At 31.0% G+C, this 20,006-nt stretch overlaps 1 protein-coding gene across 4 annotated transcripts in view; it reads left to right on the forward strand.

Annotated features, from left to right (window-relative positions):
* LOC142333258 (uncharacterized) overlaps nt 1-6,230 on the forward strand; it is a 51,058-nt gene extending 44,828 nt beyond the window's left edge. For all 4 annotated transcript variants that reach the window (XM_075380263.1, XM_075380264.1, XM_075380262.1 and 1 more), the window contains one exon: nt 3,722-6,230. In XM_075380263.1, the coding sequence (XP_075236378.1) occupies nt 3,722-4,037 (316 nt within the window). In that variant the 3' untranslated portion in view covers nt 4,038-6,230. The remainder of the gene's footprint in view (nt 1-3,721) is intronic.
* Nucleotides 6,231-20,006: the final 13,776 nt, after the last annotated feature.

Below are 20,006 nucleotides of genomic sequence, written 5' to 3' on the forward strand. Positions count from 1 at the left end.
GGTTATGTGAAAAAATCCGCAAAAAGAGACCAGAGTTGTGGCAAAAAATATCACGGTTTCTTCACCACAACAATGCGTCTGAACACTCAGCTTTGTCAGTTTTGTGCCAAAAATCAAATGACTGTCCTCCCTCAGCCTCCCTACTTGCCAGACTTGGCTCCTTGCAATTTTTTCTTATTTCCAAAATTAAAGTCTGTGATGAAAGGACGCTGTTATGAGACTATTGATGACATTATAGCAAATTTGTCCCAGACCTTAAAGGCCTGGATAGCTTCATATTGGTTCTGAATAGCTTCATATTTCAAATGAAGCTATCCAGAACTGCTTCGCGAGGTGGAAATACCACAAGGAAAAGTGTGCAAATAGGAGAGGGGAGTACTTTGAAGGGAACAAGGACCAATAATCTATAAAATTAATAATATTGATTAAATAAAGTTCAGTTAAAGTTAGATTATTTTCTGAACAGACCTTGTATAATAATTGAAAATGAGGGACACACTGGAAAGTTAGTATCTGGTTAGGACTGCACAAAAAATGGCATCATCAATTGGTTTTTTTCATAGAGCCTACTGTAACAGCACATATGTACCTCAACATACTTAAGAATTTTGCTGTTTCTCAGATTCCTCCAGATTCAGTTTCCAACAAGGTGGTGCTTCACCATACTTTAATTGAGATGTTACCATGTTCTTGAACAACACTTTCCTCGTATGTTGAATTGGACGATGAGGTCCAACTGCATGGCCTCCTAGATCTTCAGATATCACTCCTTTGGACTTTTTTGATTGGGGATTTATTTAAAGTTGTATGTACCAAAGAAAAGTTTGAAATTAGGACGATTTAAAACGGAGAATTGTTGAAGCTGGTGGTCTAATAATGCTGCAGATTCTACTAAACACCTGGTAAGAATTAGATTATTGTCTAGATGTCTGCCAAAGTACAAAAGGTGCACACATTAAACTCGATTAAGCTGTATTAAAGTTTGGTGAGTTGCTGTGTTCATTAAAAATAAAATTATTAAATTATATTAATGGTTTTCTTAATATAAGCTGTTACTTTTAGATACCTTTAAACTGAACGCACTGTATTACTGTACATTTATTTATACTAGTGAAATTAATATTGTTACATTATTGGGATACCTGCTTGTGTTAAACTTTCTATTTTTATTTTTATTTTATCTTTGTTATGCACGTGTTTGTTTTAAAAGTAATTAATTTTATTTTACTTAGATTCTTTCTTTTTAATGTGCCTATAAAATTGTTTTTTTACCTTATGTTTTCAAGATTTTTTTATGTATTTCCTTTTCTTAATTATATTTATTCAGTCTTTTATTCCATTGTAATTATTATTCTTACTATTTTTAATGTAAACATTAACTTTATTGTTATACTTATTTTAAACATTATCATGACATATTAAAAAAAAAAAAAACATTTTGTTATATACAAAGGGCATAGGAAAGTTTTGCAGTACAACTTGATTTTTTATAATTTTTCAAAATAATTTCTGCCATGTGTTATATACATTTCTCTATCCTTCATAACCAGTGTTCAAAGCAATCCTCTTGTGTTTCATCAGAGATCTGGGCATACACATTGTCCCAAGTATGATGGTACCGCGAGCAGTACCATCTAAGTATTGCTGTATGATAAAGGCAACCTTCTTCAAGCACAGTAGTCATTTCCTCTAAACACTGATCAATACTTAACCCATGTGCAAAATAGCTTGGTATTCAGTTTTCAACCATGATGACATCACTACCTCTTTTCACTAACACAGCTAAAGAACATATGACACTGACTAGAGTGGCAACAGTGCAGGTAGGGACTTGTCCAAACATATGCTGTCTAAACATGCGCTGACTTGTAACCGCCTGTGATGATCCATTCTGTCATATAACAAAACTCTCTAATTTAAAGACAATCTTAGTTTTTGTTTTTTTTTAAATTATTTGTATGCCATTAGGTTATTATTATTATTATTATTTTTTAAATTGCTTCTTGTTGGATTAGAAATATATTTAGCATTCTGTGTCCTCATATTAAAACATAAATCTTTTTTCAAATCTCTTGAATATGATGAGTGTATTAATCTCACAACCATGAGGATAATGTACATTGCAGGGTGGAGCTATCTGGGTAGACTGGAATGGTGAAAGCAAGATCTGCAGGTATCCAGAGTGGCAGTTCCTGTGGCAAATTTGGAATAGCAAGTGCTGTGTGGCCATGGGGTAGGCCCCATGACCCTGAGTTAACTCCAGCATTTGCCTGGGCTGACTTGAGCCCCAAGGGTCCAGATTCTGACTAGACGGGCCAGCTAGTTACAGATATTTCCTTATTAGTTATTCCAAATGAGTTCTGTAAAATTGGTCTTAAATCTCTGATCTTAAATTTCAAAAATAAAAGCCACTATCAACTTAATGTCTGTCTTGTATGTGTCCTCATAGTTGTAAGTTAGATCTGATAGAGAACAGTCTTCTTGTTTACGAATAGCTCTGTTACAAAGTGTGTTTCTATTGAGAATAAATTGTTTTTTATGGTTGAATTATCTATATGTGTGTGCAGTTTTAAATGAGTAATTTTTCTTTTAAGATTTACAGGTAATAGCTTGCATAGTTCCTGTTAAAATTGGTGAAACATTGCTTAATGTTTTTACTATTTTAAATTGTACATTAAGTTGGTATTGGCTTTTATTTTTTTGATTTTTCGGTTCAGAAGTCGCTGTCTTGGTTAGCAGCACTGTCAAGCAGAATGATTGTGAATCAATCTATGGCCATGCACGCAACTAAGACTGCCCTTTTTGTTCTTTGATTTTGTATTTAAATCAACATTGTACACCTCATCCATGAGATATTAATAACAAATTAAAACCCTGATATTTTCTTCTGTACACCCAGTGTAATAGAAAGATGATAACCTAAAACTACAAGTAGTGTAATGGTAAATGTTACCCAAAATCGTCAGCTGTACAAACAATTGTGAAAGATACCATTTATTTCTGTTGAAAATATATTATCACCCAACAATGTGAAAAAATATTAAATGGTAGAACTTAAAATTAGTAGAATCCATATATTAAGTCAATAATTCATTTAAAATAAAATATTTACTAAGATTTAAAAAAAAATACTATAAATCATATTGGTATAAGGACAGAAAATGATTTGATACAATATGTTGAATTACAGGATTAAGGGGTTAATATAAAAGCTCATTTGATATACTACACATTTTCACAAAATCTGTTGACTGATTGTTTAAAGGAACATTGCCATGTTAAGGAAAAAATGTTGTGTTACCAATGGTGCAATAATTATTCCCTTGTAGATGACATACATCTTTAAATTTTGGGTTGTGTGATGTTTCAGACTGTCTGTTCGTTATTTTGTTTGCCTTGTGCCATCATTCTTCCATTGGTTGGTCATCCACATCTTCAATATCCGTTACCTCTTTTTCCCAATTTTGAGTTCTCTGGGTCTGGATATTGTGGCCTTGCAAACCAGTACTTTCTGTTAAGATATGTCTTAATAGCTGAAGATGTACTTTGTAACTTAATTATTTTTTGTAATAATGTATAAAAAATTGTATTTGGGAGTTTGAAAAATGCCATCCGTGACCGAGATTTGAACCCAGGACCTGTGAATGAAACCAGATGCTACCATTCCCCCGCAGAAATTGGTAATTTATTTTATTATTTGTATTTTTATTTTTTCTTGTAGATTAGCAGAGGCAAGCAGTAAAAGTTATGCATCATTAATAGCCGAGCGCCAGCGAGCTGCCAGCAGTGGTAAAAGTTCTATTCCTGTACAGTTACCATTAGGTGATGAAATTAATAAAAGTGGTGTTATGACTATGCAGAAATTAACATCTCCAGTTTTAGAAAATAGGGGTCGTGGTAGATTAGTTGAATTATCACCATCTACATCAAGTTTTTCAACCGATTATTCATCTAGTGATAATAAATTTCCAACAGATGAACATGGTTTCTTATTAATGCCAATACCTGGTAAAGGACGTGGTAAAAAAACATTATAAATTTATTTTGTTATTCTTTAATGTTTAGCAATATAATTTAAATTTTATCATAATGTAAATTGTTGGTTGCGTTTAATTGGCCTGAATTCTCTTATATGTGTTTTATAAATTATCTTTCTCTTAAAAATATTGATTGAAGGATGGTAATTACTTGCAGGATCTGTTACTTTTGTTTTCTTAGTAAATTCTTAGCATAATTTAAGTATAGAAAGTGATAAATTAATATTACATTGTTTTAAAAATTCAGCAACCACTATTTCTTCATCAATGAATTCTGGCACTTCATCAGCTACTAACCAATTCTGAACTTCATTTTCCTCAATGTTTTCGCACCAGGAAATTTATCTTACCAGCTCAATAATGCTGGAATCTCTCTAAATTAATGGCATCTTTTGTCGAATCAATGGCAGGTGTTTTATCGAACAGTTAGTGCTATGATTTTTTGAAATTACTTGCACTTATTTTCTCCCACGATTCAGCACTCCAGTGAATAACCATTTTCAGTCTTATCAGTTTTAATAAATCTGGAACAGGTTTAGATAAGTGACATTCATATGAAAGAAAGAGCAAAAACAATTGGTGATAATCTGTTTAAAAACTACAAAAATAGTTTTGTCCATTTGTTGCAATAGGCTTATCATATTGGATGAAAAACATTTCTCACAAATATCACAATTTGCTAATTTGTAAATGCACTGCTACATTCAAGAAATAAAATCACTTTTCGAGGTAAATTTTTATCAGGTAAAAACTTTTCAACACAAGGGTACAAATTTTTCTTTAAACCATTTTGCAAATAAATCACATAAACATCCACCCATTTTTTGATTTATGTAATACGCTGGAAGTGCATTTTTTAAATAATTTTTATTGCCCAAGGATTTTTGAATTTACTGATATACATTATTAGGAAACAAAAATTTCCTGTATCATTACTGTATGCTAGCAGGTTATTACTGTCTTTGCTCATTTTATGACCTGGAACTAATTTTTCACCTCTTAGTGCAAGTGATTTCTTGGGTAATAACTCATAGTTAGTCTTCTGGATTCATCAGCATTAAAAGTTGATCTTTTGTATAAACCCTTCGTTATTTTTGTAAAATAAGTTTCAAAAAGTTCAGTTTTGTTTTTATCAACCGATAACTGCTCACCATAAATATGTAATTGACGAATTCTGAATCTGGTTTATCACTTGTCTAACCATCCTGAACAGGCTGTAAAGTTCACATATTTATCACGAACATTTATGCTAACATCCTAACCTTTACCGGAATCATAACGCCAGATTTATTAATTTTTTCGTATTCCAATAGTTTTATTTTTTTTCTATTTAATGTTTTAACATTATGCTGTTCAAGCTTATCTTTGCAATTTAATCCAGTCTGATACCTGGAAATACCAACACCGAAATCTATGGTTATATTATGTAAAATTTTACAGTTTTGAATCCTTTTTACAGCTTCCAATTATTTTTCAAAGGTTATAATTTCAAGTTTCAATGAAAATTTCCGCAGACGATGTGAAACAAAAATTACATTTTATCTTATAATTATAGGCAGTGATAATGTACACATTCTACCACATGTAGGACTGGACTCCTTGCAACAGAAATGGTTAATGCTATAGTAAGGAAATGACTCGCGCAGTTAATATGATAATATCCTGTCCGAATGTAATGTTTAGGCTTCTAAAAATTGTTGAATTTTTAGTTGATATTTTTACTTCTAGATGACAGTAATTTTTTGTTTATTTTAAGAATTTGAAGAATATATGTTTATTTTTATAATTAAACTTTACTAGATTTAACTACTATACTTCATATTTTACATTACAAATATGTTTTAATAAATTATTTTAATATATGAAAAGATGTTTTTTAAGTAATAGTATACAGTAAATTCTCATGTATCATGTTGAGAATTTATAATTTTCCTTGTACAAACGTATTTAGCTTGTATCGTGAATTAATGATGTTTGGTTAAAATTTTTGTTATTAAATATATCTAATATTTTATTATTTTATAGAACATTAGTAAAAATTAGTAAGTTACCTGTGAAATACTTAATCTAATTTTAATTATGTAACCTGTTACTAGTTTTTTGCTTAATTAGTAGATGAAAAATATTTCAATGTAAATTTTTTTTCTGAATTGTACTTTATTTACATAAAAAATAAAATATCTTACTTTTAAACCTGCTATGTATTTCTTAACAAAGTTAAAAAAAAGTTGATAAAATAAAAATTCCAATTGAAATTCATTTTGAATAAATTACTTGTAAATTACTAGTTCTTTAATTTACTGCACATTTAGATGTGCAAGAGCAATAATCTTACGTTTGTGGACAAAATTCATTATCAGAAATAACAGCCATTTTAGAAATCATGCTTACTGTTAAAAATGAATAAAAGAAAATCAATCTGTATGCCAGCCCCATCAAAACATTGTTGATATTCAGTTTTGTGTATGATTTTCATTCTGTTCACCACAGCGCCTGTTGTATAGTGAACATCATTTCCCTTAAATAAATGTCTTTTATAAATGCAACTTTGATAAATGTCTTTTATAACATCAGAGTGTACTTTACAATCATAAGAAAGATTAAGACAATTGATTCTGTCAGTAAACAATACCTTATATCCAGTTTTTATTAAGTAGGGAAGAATTTACAGATTTAAAGCAGAATGTTTCTGTGCAGTTTTTCATTATACTGTATGCACTTATAAAAATTCAAAGATCTTTCTTTGAATCACTTAGGTGGATGAATTTAATGATCTATAGCCTGTGATCCTAATCTTTTATTTGTTTTAGAAAAAAAGTGAAATAATAGCATTTTATTTATGCACTAACATTATGCAAAGTTAGATTTTTTATTAATAAAACATGGATTGCAGGACTTAGCTGTAACAGCAAACACTTTTGTCTTCAAAAAAGTTTAGTTTGGTAATCATAAGAGTCTCCTGGTTTCCATTTTGTACATCCCACACAATAAAAGGCGTCTTGTTGGACAGACCAGTCTAGATTTCATTTTGTAGAATAATCTCCTTTTCATGAATTTGCTAATTCACTTTTTTACATTCATTATAGGTTAAAACATTTAGTTTTAATAATTACTGGCTAATTGCCTACTTAACTGAAAAAAATACTAAATTTTATCAGGATCAAATCCTGAGATTACATGAAAGGCAAAGATGCTGTTTACTGTTTTTCTAATCTGGCATATCCAGTAGCTCTACCTTTTACTATACTTTTTACCAGTCCCACCCCATTGAAACATGGCCTATGACAAATGTACATTCTTTAAGTCTATTTTATGCTAAACTAAGAAAGAATTTGTTAAGGTATTATCAGTAATTTGTGGAAACAATTATTTCCATGATGCTTGCTATGTGCTTAGAATTAAATTAAGTTGTCACAAATTAAAGAAAGATGATAAAATTTAATTTTAAAAAATATCAGCAATAGTATAAGCTGATGTCTGTGTCCAAAAATTAGCACCAGTCACTGATGGGATGGGTTACATATTCACACAAAATCATTTTGAAGTGTTTTTAAAAATGTTTTATTATGCTATTTGGTTTAGTTTCACCTTCACGAAGCAAATTCTCAAATTTTACTTGTTTAGAAGAAATATTATGCTTCTAACTAAAACAGGAAAAAGAAAAAAAACAGTATTTACTGATGACAAGCTTTATTACTAATAATCTAGAAATTGTCCAAATTTATGAAGAAAATATTGCATATTTTCTTTATTTTATTTTTAAAAAAATTGTTTAATTTTGGTTTGATGTTTGTATGTATGTCACAGCGATATCTGAGAAACAACTTTACCAATCGAGCTGAGATTTAACTGATCCTTCTGCCCACAGCAGTGTTAGATCATAAATGAATATCCAGTTTCAGGTTTAGGCTTTACTTGTGATATTTTAGTAATTGGCTTGTTCATAAGGGTGTAAAATTCTAACTTAACTCCTACTTTTTTATTTTTATTTGTATGTCCTACAGGACAATGTGCAGTGGCATATATGTTGTCAGGATATCCTCTATTTTATCTGAAATTTCTTTGAAGGCATTTTATCCATCATCAAATTCCAGTTAATTCTTCAGATTTTAATGAAATGAAAGTGGTTTTGATGATACATTGTGTGAGTTCTGTGGGAACTTTGGACAAATTATGCCTGCATTGTTGTTGTTTTATAATTTTATATTTTTTTATTTTTAGGGCAAACAACCAGAAATATGTAACAAGACAACTAGAAAAATTTAGATTTTGGATAAACCTGATTATAATAAGAAGGTTTACATAATTACATAGGGGTTGTTATGTATGTTAAAATTAATTACAAATCTTCCTATTCTCATTCATGAAACTAAACAAGTTATTATTACAAGCAGTTGCAATAATAATTTGATAGTTCTGTGGAGAAAACCCAACTAATTATTACTGAAACAGTCATGGTAAGCTATTCTGATTATAATTGATTTTATTAAATTGTCAGAATTTCTATCAAATAAATTGATATTATTTAAATATCTCATTAAGCATGGCTGTACCTATTACCGTACAATCTGGTGTCTTCTGTCAGACTGTGTACACCTTTTTTTGGTTATTATGACTAATTCATATCTATTAAATATTAATATTTTTATGACACGTGACATAATTAATACATATTCAAATTTTATCAATATTTGGAAAGATAATTTGCTTTAATTTAGTCATTTATACGAAAACAGACTAAATATAAAATAAAAGATTTATTTTGTTAACTTGGAAAAATCGATCTACCTTCTGATATTTGTTTTCTATAAATTATCACACATCAATTGCTATTCATTTGACTGGGATGAATTATTTAGTTTCTATTTGATGAAATAGACTTTCTGTAATTGGGTAAAAAATACATATAAATATGTACAACTCCCTTATGCATGCTACAAACTGGTAAAAGAAAAACATAACTTTAAAAATATCATAGTGAATCCAAAATAAGACAAAATATTTTTTTAATTTTCTTATTTTTATCCTCTTGGAGATTCCGAACAAAAACAAAGCTATTTATCATAGTCTCATTATTTTTTTTACAATAACAATTGAGGAAAGTGTAAAATGGAATGTTAAAATTTAATAAAAAATCTCAGATTACTGCAATAGATCTAAATCTCACACTACTGATTTGAGTTGTTAATCTAAAAACTAGTAATAGGTAAATATGATAATGTCAATATGCTGCACCTACTTAACAAGAACATAATAAGTTTTATTATGTAAATTAATTTTACAGAAATGCCAAAAAAAAAAAAGTTTGAATAAGAACATCTATAAATACTATAGGACATATTTATACTTTCAGTAATTTCAGATGTTACATTTGATTTTAAGTTCTCAGGAAATACAATGTACAGTTCTGCAGTCAAGAGTTTTCAACAATTTTGTTTGTCATGTCCATGCTGATGGACGACCACAGGCTGATTGCTTTAGACCCGGTAAGAGTACAGAGGACGCCGTTCTTAGGGTCCTGGATCTGGCTTCAGGCAGTGAGTACAAATATGTACTCGGTGTCTTCTTGGACATATCCGGGGCATTTAATAACTTGTGGTGGCCCTCTGCCTTGTTTCAATTGCAGAAGCGTGGTTGCACGCGGGATGAAATTAGGACTCCCTCGAGTTACTTCAGCGAAAGAACTGTTGTCCTTCGTGACGGCAGTTCGCAAGTAGGAAAGACCCTGTCAAAAGGATGTCCACAGGGATTAGGTCCACTCGTCTGGACCATCGAGTTTGACTCTCTCATGCGGCTACGTTTGCCCGGTGGCTGTCGCGTTGTGGCTTATGCCGACGACGGGCTGCTGCTGGTTGAGGGTGGTTCGCGTGCTGAGATTGAGCTCAGAGCGGCACAGGCATGTAGGGTTTTGCGGGTGTGGAGTCTTCAGCATAAGGTGGTTAAACCACTATAATGTTTTTGAAGGGTCGTCTAGCTGCAACTCGCCATCCGCGGGTTGTGATGGACGGTCGTTCAATTAGGTTTGTAACCCTTCAGAAATATCTGGGTGTTATCCTTGATGAGAGGCTTCTCTTCAAGGAGCACCTTCAGTATGTGGCGAAGAAGGCAGTTGATGCTTTCTTCGGCGTCCGTAGAGTGGTCCATCCCGATTGGGGGTTGAATTTCCGTACCATGCGGATTCTTTACAAAGGTGTTTGCGAGGCCATTATGTTGTACGTTGCGCCCGTCTGGGCTCATCGTTTGCGGTACCAATGTTATAGGGACATTCTATTACGAGCCCAGCGTCTTCTTTTGTTAGCGGTTGTCGGCGGTTACAGGACTGTTTCACGAGAGGCAGTGACTGTGATCGCGGGCATCAAACCTGTGGATATTTCGGCTACCGAGCATAGCCAGCGGTATGTTGCAAAGAAGGGGGAGGCCTTCTTACTTCTGGGCATATGCGTGAGATCGAAGACCAGGGTTTTGACTCTTGGCAAGATAGGTGGAACACTTCTTTAACAGGTCGTTATACGCATGGTATATTCCCCAATGTTAGAGAGTTGCGAGCGGTTAGCTGGGTATCCCCCAATCGGCACACAACACAGTTCCTCTCCGGACATGGTACCTTTAGGGATAAATTGGCTAGGTTCAGGTTGGTTGATTCCGGCTTCTGTCCGGACTGTAGGGTCGATGACACCGTGGACCATGTCCTACACATATGTCCCTGAGCGTACCAGAGTTACTAGGGAACGCGATAGAGTAAACTCTGTTTTGGATCTACGAGTCAACTGGAGGACTCGTAGAGAGTGGACTATAGTTGCTGGCTTCCTCGCCCTGAGCAGGACTACCGAAGGGATTTAGTAGGTGATAGGGACCTGGGTGGCTAGGGACCGCCTGGGCAGTTGACTGGCCGAAGATAGGCGCTTAAGGCAGCGTGCCTCGGTTAGAATAATTGGTGTTATTTTGCTGGAGTATAGCTGTCGGTGGAGTTGCGGCCGCTGCCAACGGGCGTGGTTATCCTTGTCCCGGGGGGTGCGGTCGCGCTTCGATGGGGGCATTTTGTGAGCTAACGACACTGTCGGCTGGGCGTCTCTGGGTGCCGGTTACGAAAGATGGTGAATGTCACGCGGGACTCCGCGATGGAGCTGTATGGGAGTAGGCGTTAATTCTCTCCCGGGCAGACCGGACCGGAGTCAGTATTAAACTCATTTAGAGTAATAAGCGTTCCCTTAAGGGAACAAGGTCTAAATTTCGCTGTGTAAACTTTAGTGGGAAAATTTAGTCGATAATTGGCTCAATAAAGTTAGTGCTAGGCGCGGGGTCTTCATTCCGCGGTTAGGCTTCTAGCTTAGTTCCTGAGGGCGACGTGGTAGCTGCAGGTGTACGTTGTCTTCTTTCTGAAGACATAAACACATAAAACTATCTCGGGGTGAACTTTACCGATGCAGATGTCCCTTGGGGCATCTGCATTGGTGGCATCTCTGAGGGGCCTGAACTGAAAACTGTGGTGCGCAATCAGTTTGAGGGCGAGAAGATGTCCTCCGTTAAAGCCACTACTGGCTAGGAACGGAGGGGGTGGTGTAGCGACCGGACACGCTACCAGGTGGGATCTTTTCCCCTTGGGGGGTTGGGGGGGGGATCGAGATGTAGATATACATGACAATACAGTTTTTCTTTGGCACTATCCTCTTTTTTAACTGATGGCTGAGATTCCAGCTGATGTAATGACAATTTTTTCCTTCATAACTCTTTTTCAACCCTTCCATTGTAAAATAATCCTTCCAAAATAACAGAAGCAAATAAGTTTTTAATAGATCTGAAAGACATTTTTGAGAGAACTGCTGCTTAGAAAGATAATATTTATTTTCTATATTGAGAATTAATAAAGAATTAAAGGAGGTAGAAATTCATATAGTTAATTATTGAGCATTCCTAAGAGAAATAAGGATACCTAATACTTAAGTAGATTTAGGATATTATTTAGATGTAGTTCTTTTACTCATCAATTATCTGTCAAAGAAAACTGCATACCATTCTCAGTGAAATTGAATTCAAGAAGTTTTCGTAAGACTGTAAGCTAGTCACAGAAAATTTTCACTTTAAATGGAATTAGGGTAGAAGAAAAAGAAATGTGTTTGTTAACACTGCAATGGATTATTAATTTATTTAAAGTAAAATACAATTTTCTTTTATGCAAACAACATTACTGTCAATGATTTTTTAGGTAATACTAATTAAAATAATATATAATAACAAAACTCACAATTTTTTTCATCTCTATCAATTTGTGCTAAATATATATTCGATCTTTATTAATGTCTTCTGAATTGTGACTTAATAATAATAAAAACAGTGTTTTATATACAAAATAGAATAAAAAAAATTAGAAAAGAATTACTAAAGAAAAAAAATTAAAAAAAATTACATTAAAATTAAAATTTAAAAAAATTAATTAAAAAAAATTACTAAAGAGGATTTAGAAATATGATTTATAATTATTTTTTGTTTTCCATCATCATACATATTTAGCACAACATTATTTCATGGGTATCCATTAATAATTTTAAAGTGGGTTTTATTGCAACATTCTAATTACATTGTAAATTAACATTTGTAAATAAAATTATAATTTAGTATATTGTTATTCAACTCAATTCATGTGTATATATTTAAAATAATTTAATTAATATGGACTTAAATCATATATATTTTGTTTTGCGATTGTGTATTTCAAACTCAAGATTTTAACTCTGTTTTCCTTGTACTATTCAGGTAAATCCTAGGGAAGGCACTTCATTTTTGGGTGGAGTAGCATACCTACTAAGATGTAATGTGATTTATATAATATATTATTAAATACCAATCAAAATAAAAGGTTATTTATTTAGAGTATTATTAATATTGACATCAGTAAAATAAAACAAAGTTAACTTCATGTATCATATTATTAAAATGTTAAACTTGTGTTTAGGAAAGAATTACTGTTATTGCTTATCAATTACTTCTCAACACGTATGAAAATAAATGAAAGAATTGGACCATTCTTGATTTTGTTTTTTTAGGGGAATAACAGATAAGATGCCAGATTAGAGAAATGTTTATAAATATTTTAATTAACTAGCTGATACATAGTTGGTGTTGCCTGGATATTTATTTATTCCAATTTTCTATTACAGGAAAACAAATCCAATCTATCTATAATGTAAAATCAAAGTAATTTTATTTACAGGTTTTTAAAAATATAAACACAGTGTATACAAATTATAAATTTTAATCTTTTACATATTTACTATTATTAATTTAACACAAAACACCAGGTAATCATAATGATGGAGCATTATTATGCTGAATGCTGGCACTGAATACTGGAGCATAATAATTTCTAAAAATTTCCAGAAGGTTCTACCTACTTTGAGTTCTATTCATTTCCAAAACCTTCTGGAAGGTTCTACAGAGTTCTGTTTGTTTCTAAAAAGTTCAGAAGGTTCTACAGAGTTCTATTTGACTAATTTTGAACGTAAATGTTATCAGGGCTGTCACCAATCAGCCTAGCAACCCAATAACTACGGATTTGTGAGACACTATTTGTCGTTTTTGATTATTTTTACATGTCGCCCCTTCTCACCAACACTGGGAGTGGTTTGCCCTGTATTTTTCCAGATAGTAAGTCATGTGTGTACAAAGTTTGGTTGAAGTTATTGCAGAGTTATGCTGAAACATATAATACATACATACACACATATATTTTCATATGCATAGATAGATTTAAGAGCAGTTTGAAATCGATTATATGTGACTTTATTACAAGCCTACAATTTAGGTCTTCATATTTTAACCTACTCAATAAAATTTAGAATGTAATTTAAGGCATAAAGGTGACATTCGTTTATTTCGAGCTGAAAAAAATGAAAATTATTTATTAACAATTTTTATGAAGTATTACATTTCTTTTTCTATTCTAAAGAAAAATCTAAAAATGTTATCCATAGTATGATGAAACAGTTTATGAAAAAAAAATCAGTATTCAGAAATAGATTTTTATTGTTAAACTGAAAATATCTTTTATTGTTAGTTAAGATTGACTTGAAATCCAAGTATGTTGTGTAGTCTTGAAAAGAAACTTGAGCAGTACACGGTTTAGCTAACTTCTTCTGATTTATATATATATATATAAAATATATAAAAGACGAGTATGTATATATTTTATACTTGTAATTTTAGGCCTCAGATAATAGTAGAAGGAAGATTAAAGAAAAACAAACCAAAATACTTGGCATTTATAGACCTAGAAAACGCATTCGATAACGTAGACTGGAATAAAATGTTCAACATTTTAAAAAAATTAGGGTTCAAATACAGAGATAGAAGAACAATTGCTAACATGTACAGGAACCAAACAGCAACAGTAATAATTGAAGAACATAAGAAAGAAGCCGTAATAAGAAAGGGAGTCCGACAACGATGTTCCCTATCACCGTTACTTTTTAATCATTACATGGAACTAGCAGTTAATGATGTTAAAGAACAATTTAGATTCAGAGTAACAGTGCAATTTGAAAAGATAAAGATGCTACGATTTGCTGATGATATAGTAATTCTAGCCGAGAGTAAAAAGGATTTAGAAGAAACAATGAACGGCATAGATGAAGTCCTACGCAAGAACTATCGCATGAAAATAAACAAGAACAAAACAAAAGTAATGAAATGTATTAGAAATAATAAAGATGGACCACTGAATGTGAAAATAGGAGTAGAAAAGATTATGGAGGTAGAAGGATTTTGTTATTTGGGAAGTAGAATTACTAAAGATGGACAAAGCAGGAGCAATATAAAATGCCGAACAGCACAAGTGAAACAAGCCTTCAGTAAGAAATATAATTTGTTTACATCAAAAATTAATTTAAATGTCAGGAAAAGATTTTTGAAAGTATATGTTTGGAGTGTCGCTTTATATGGAAGTGAAACTTGGACGATCGGAGTATCTGAGAAGAAAAGATTAGAAGCTTTTGAAATGTGGTGCTATAGGAGAATGTTAAAAATCAGATGGGTGGATAAAGCAACAAATGAAGACGTATTGCGGCAAATAGATGAAGAAAGAAGCATTTGGAAAATATAGTTAAAAGAAGAGACAGACTTATAAGCCACATACTAAGGCATCCTGGAATAGTCGCTTTAATATTGGAAGGACAGGTAGAAGGGAAAAATTGTGTAGGCAGGCAACGTTTGGAATATGTAAAACAAATTGTTAGGGATGTAGGATGTAGAGGGTATACTGAAATGAAACGACTAGCACTAGATAGGGAAGCTTGGAGAGCTGCATCAAACCAGTCAAATGACTGAAGACAAAAAAAAAAGAAAAAAAAAAAAGAAAAAAAGATGAATAATATCTTATGAATCAGTTTACAGAACAAAAAAAAAAGATTTTTTAAAGAAAACCTAGAGGGATTATATTAAACTATGCACAAAATGTACTCAGTTTTCTGTATTCTAGGAATTATTATAAGCTATAAAATTAATCAATCATAAACAACTGTTTACTGGAAAGGATTATTCATTTAATTATGAAATTATAGATTTTTTTTTCATTTCTATTTGTTTCAGTTTCAATTATGGTAATTTTTACTTATGATTATTTTCATTGATTTACAATATGGAAATAGTTTTATGAAAAGATGTGTTTATTTTTCCTAGTCCTATTAATCTCTTATTCATTTATTATTCCTTTGTAAAAATATGTTTTTTTTATATATATAAAATACATTTGTGTGTGTGTGTGTATATATATATATATTTAATATTTGTTCTTGTTAAAAAATTTTTTTTCCAAGAATTTAAATTTATTTTACTATCACAGTTTTAACTTCATGTTTCCCCACATCAAAATTACATGAAATATAAGCATGCTAACACTAACGCTATACTTGAAAACAGCAACATAATATAATTATTTGATCTCATCATTTGACTTAAATTACAGTGTTTTTTATAATAATAATATAGTAAAGTTTAACTTTAATTTTTATTTAGTAATAAACACAAAAATATTCTTCTAACAAAATTGTTACCTTTTGGTAATATAATTTTTTTTACAAATTAGCAAAAATTTTTTATCTGAAATTTTTTTATAATAAATTATATATATATATATATATATATATATATATATATATATATATATAAAATATATAAAAGACGAGTATGTATATATTTTATACTTGTACTTTTTATATTATAAAAAAATTTCAGATAAAAAATATTTGCTAATTTGTAAAAAAAATTATATTACCAAAAGGTAACAATTTTGTTAGAAGAATATTTTTGTGTTTATTACTAAATAAAAATTAAAGTTAAACTTTACTATATTATTATTATAAAAAACACTGTAATTTATGTCAAATGATGAGATCAAATAATTATATTATGTTGCTGTTTTCAAGTATAGCGTTAGTGTTAGCATGCCTATATTTCATGTAATTTTGATGTGGGGAAACATGAAGTTAAAACTGTGATAGTAAAATAAATTTAAATTCTTGGAAAAAAAATTTTTTAACAAAGAACAAATATTACATATATATATAATATATATATATATATATATATATATATATATATATATATATACACACACACACACACACACACACACACACACAAATGTATTTTATATATATAAAAAAAACATATTTTTACAAAGGAATAATAAATGAATAAGAGATTAATAGGACTAGGAAAAATAAACACATCTTTTCATAAAACTATTTCCATATTGTAAATCAATGACAATAATCATAAGTAAAAATTACCATAATTGAAACTGAAACAAATAGAAATGAAAAAAAAATCTATAATTTCATAATTAAATGAATAATCCTTTCCAGTAAACAGTTGTTTATGATTGATTAATTTTATAGCTTATAATAATTCCTAGAATACAGAAAACTGAGTACATTTTGTGCATAGTTTAATATAATCCCTCTAGGTTTTCTTTAAAAAATCTTTTTTTTTTGTTCTGTAAACTGATTCATAAGATATTATTCATCTTTTTTTCTTTCTTTTTTTTTTCTTTTTTTTTTGTCTTCAGTCATTTGACTGGTTTGATGCAGCTCTCCAAGCTTCCCTATCTAGTGCTAGTCGTTTCATTTCAGTATACCCTCTACATCCTACATCCCTAACAATTTGTTTTACATATTCCAAACGTTGCCTGCCTACACAATTTTTCCCTTCTACCTGTCCTTCCAATATTAAAGCGACTATTCCAGGATGCCTTAGTATGTGGCTTATAAGTCTGTCTCTTCTTTTAACTATATTTTCCAAATGCTTCTTTCTTCATCTATTTGCCGCAATACGTCTTCATTTGTTGCTTTATCCACCCATCTGATTTTTAACATTCTCCTATAGCACCACATTTCAAAAGCTTCTAATCTTTTCTTCTCAGATACTCCGATCGTCCAAGTTTCACTTCCATATAAAGCGACACTCCAAACATATACTTTCAAAAATCTTTTCCTGACATTTAAATTAATTTTTGATGTAAACAAATTATATTTCTTACTGAAGGCTTGTTTCACTTGTGCTGTTCGGCATTTTATATTGCTCCTGCTTTGTCCATCTTTAGTAATTCTACTTCCCAAATAACAAAATCCTTCTACCTCCATAATCTTTTCTACTCCTATTTTCACATTCAGTGGTCCATCTTTATTATTTCTAATACATTTCATTACTTTTGTTTTGTTCTTGTTTATTTTCATGCGATAGTTCTTGCGTAGGACTTCATCTATGCCGTTCATTGTTTCTTCTAAATCCTTTTTACTCTCGGCTAGAATTACTATATCATCAGCAAATCGTAGCATCTTTATCTTTTCAAATTGCACTGTTACTCTGAATCTAAATTGTTCTTTAACATCATTAACTGCTAGTTCCATGTAATGATTAAAAAGTAACGGTGATAGGGAACATCGTTGTCGGACTCCCTTTCTTATTACGGCTTCTTTCTTATGTTCTTCAATTATTACTGTTGCTGTTTGGTTCCTGTACATGTTAGCAATTGTTCTTCTATCTCTGTATTTGAACCCTAATTTTTTTAAAATGTTGAACATTTTATTCCAGTCTACGTTATCGAATGCGTTTTCTAGGTCTATAAATGCCAAGTATGTTGGTTTGTTTTTCTTTAATCTTCCTTCTACTATTATCTGAGGCCTAAAATTGCTTCCCTTGTCCCTATACTTTTCCTGAAACCAAATTGGTCTTCTCCTAACACTTCTTCCACTCTCCTCTCAATTCTTCTGTATAGAATTCTAGTTAAGATTTTTGATTCATGACTAGTTAAACTAATTGCTTTGTATTCTTCACATTTATCTGCCTCTGCTTTCTTTGGTATCATGATTATTCATCAAAGATATTATTTTTTTTGCAATGATACTTTTTAAAATAATGCTACAGGCTCATGCTTACAGCAATGGGTGTTGGAAAATCCTTTTCATTGTCTTTGGTATACATAAAATTTAAATACAATGGCATTCTAGGGTGAATTAATATTTATTATTATATTTTTTGTTTTTCAAAATATTTTGATTAAATATATTATCAGATAGTAAAAATACAAAAAAACTTCTTCCACTAGAAGTGAATGTATACAAATTATGATACAAGCTTATACACCAACTGGTCAGATGTTATAATGGTTAGTTTTCTATATCAGCTGTGTCGGGTTGAATTTTGATGATAGCATCTGAAAATGTTTTATTTATAATTTAACTTTTTAAGCGTTTGAATCTTGTGCATGGGGTCTGGAAATGGAATTTTGTAGCCTATGAAAAGTACCATGCCTGATCAGGATTCAAACCTGGGACCTCTGGATGAAAGGCGAGATGCTATTGCTCTGCCACGGAGATCGACAATTATCTTGTATTTCTTGTTAAAAATTAATTTATATTGCTTTACAGGTCATAATACTAAACAAATTTTAAATACAAAGTAAAAAAATTGTTTAAAGATTTATTAGGTTTAATTTTTATACTTTAGAAATATTCCCTCAAATTTATGATTAAACAATAAAAATATTTTATCTAATGAAAGAGAGAATAATAGGTATCCACTGTCAAGAAATTCCTAAGTTACATTAAAGCATAGAAATTTTATTTTATTTTGTCTGATACTAGAATGAAACCTGAACTTATATTAAAAAAACATTGTTGTGCCTTAAAGGGTGGAACCCCACTCCCATTTAAAATCCAGAAAAATGTAGATAAAATTTTTTTTTTCAATTTTTTCTCCTTGATATATTTGATTATAATTCATTTTCATAAACTTAAAATATCTTTTTCATCAAGTGGGGTAAAGAGCAACTTATATAATATTCAATAATATTAACCATGATTCTCCTTGGTTATCTTCTTAAAATTTTTCTTTTATATTGAAAAATTACATATTTTTCAGTCTTGAGAGCACTACAACCCACCCACCGCTGGGGAGGGCACAACTTAAACATTTTAAATGTTTAAATTTACTAATTTGATAAAAATATTTACAATTTACAAAAAAAAATTGATTTATGTTACTTTAATTAAAAGAGACTGGATTATATGCATTTGTATATGAAGCTCATTTTCACCGGTTATTGCATATTTTCCTTAAAATCTAGTGATGATGCATATGTTTTCTATTTTTACAATATTTTTCAGTAGGGCGCACTTAGTAGCTGTGCATCTATTTTTTTGGTAGGATAATATTATTATGAGACCAAGTAAATCACAAACTCACGCGAGACAAGGACGGATGATACCGTTCTGCATTGCACATGCCTATTGCAGCACTCCTCCCTCTAGGCAATTAAATTACGCATTTTATTGTTGACATGTTCATTGCATCAGTGTAATTTTTTATTTGTTTGTGCAAAGTTTAATGTGTACCATGCCACCGGGAAAAAAAGTTTCTCTTTGTCAATAGCTGACTATCCTGGAACATTTACATACGAGTGAAATGTTTTAAGAT

The sequence above is a fragment of the Lycorma delicatula genome, chromosome 12 (assembly GCF_047948215.1).
Source record: "Lycorma delicatula isolate Av1 chromosome 12, ASM4794821v1, whole genome shotgun sequence".
NCBI classification, from domain to species: Eukaryota; Metazoa; Arthropoda; class Insecta; order Hemiptera; family Fulgoridae; genus Lycorma; species Lycorma delicatula.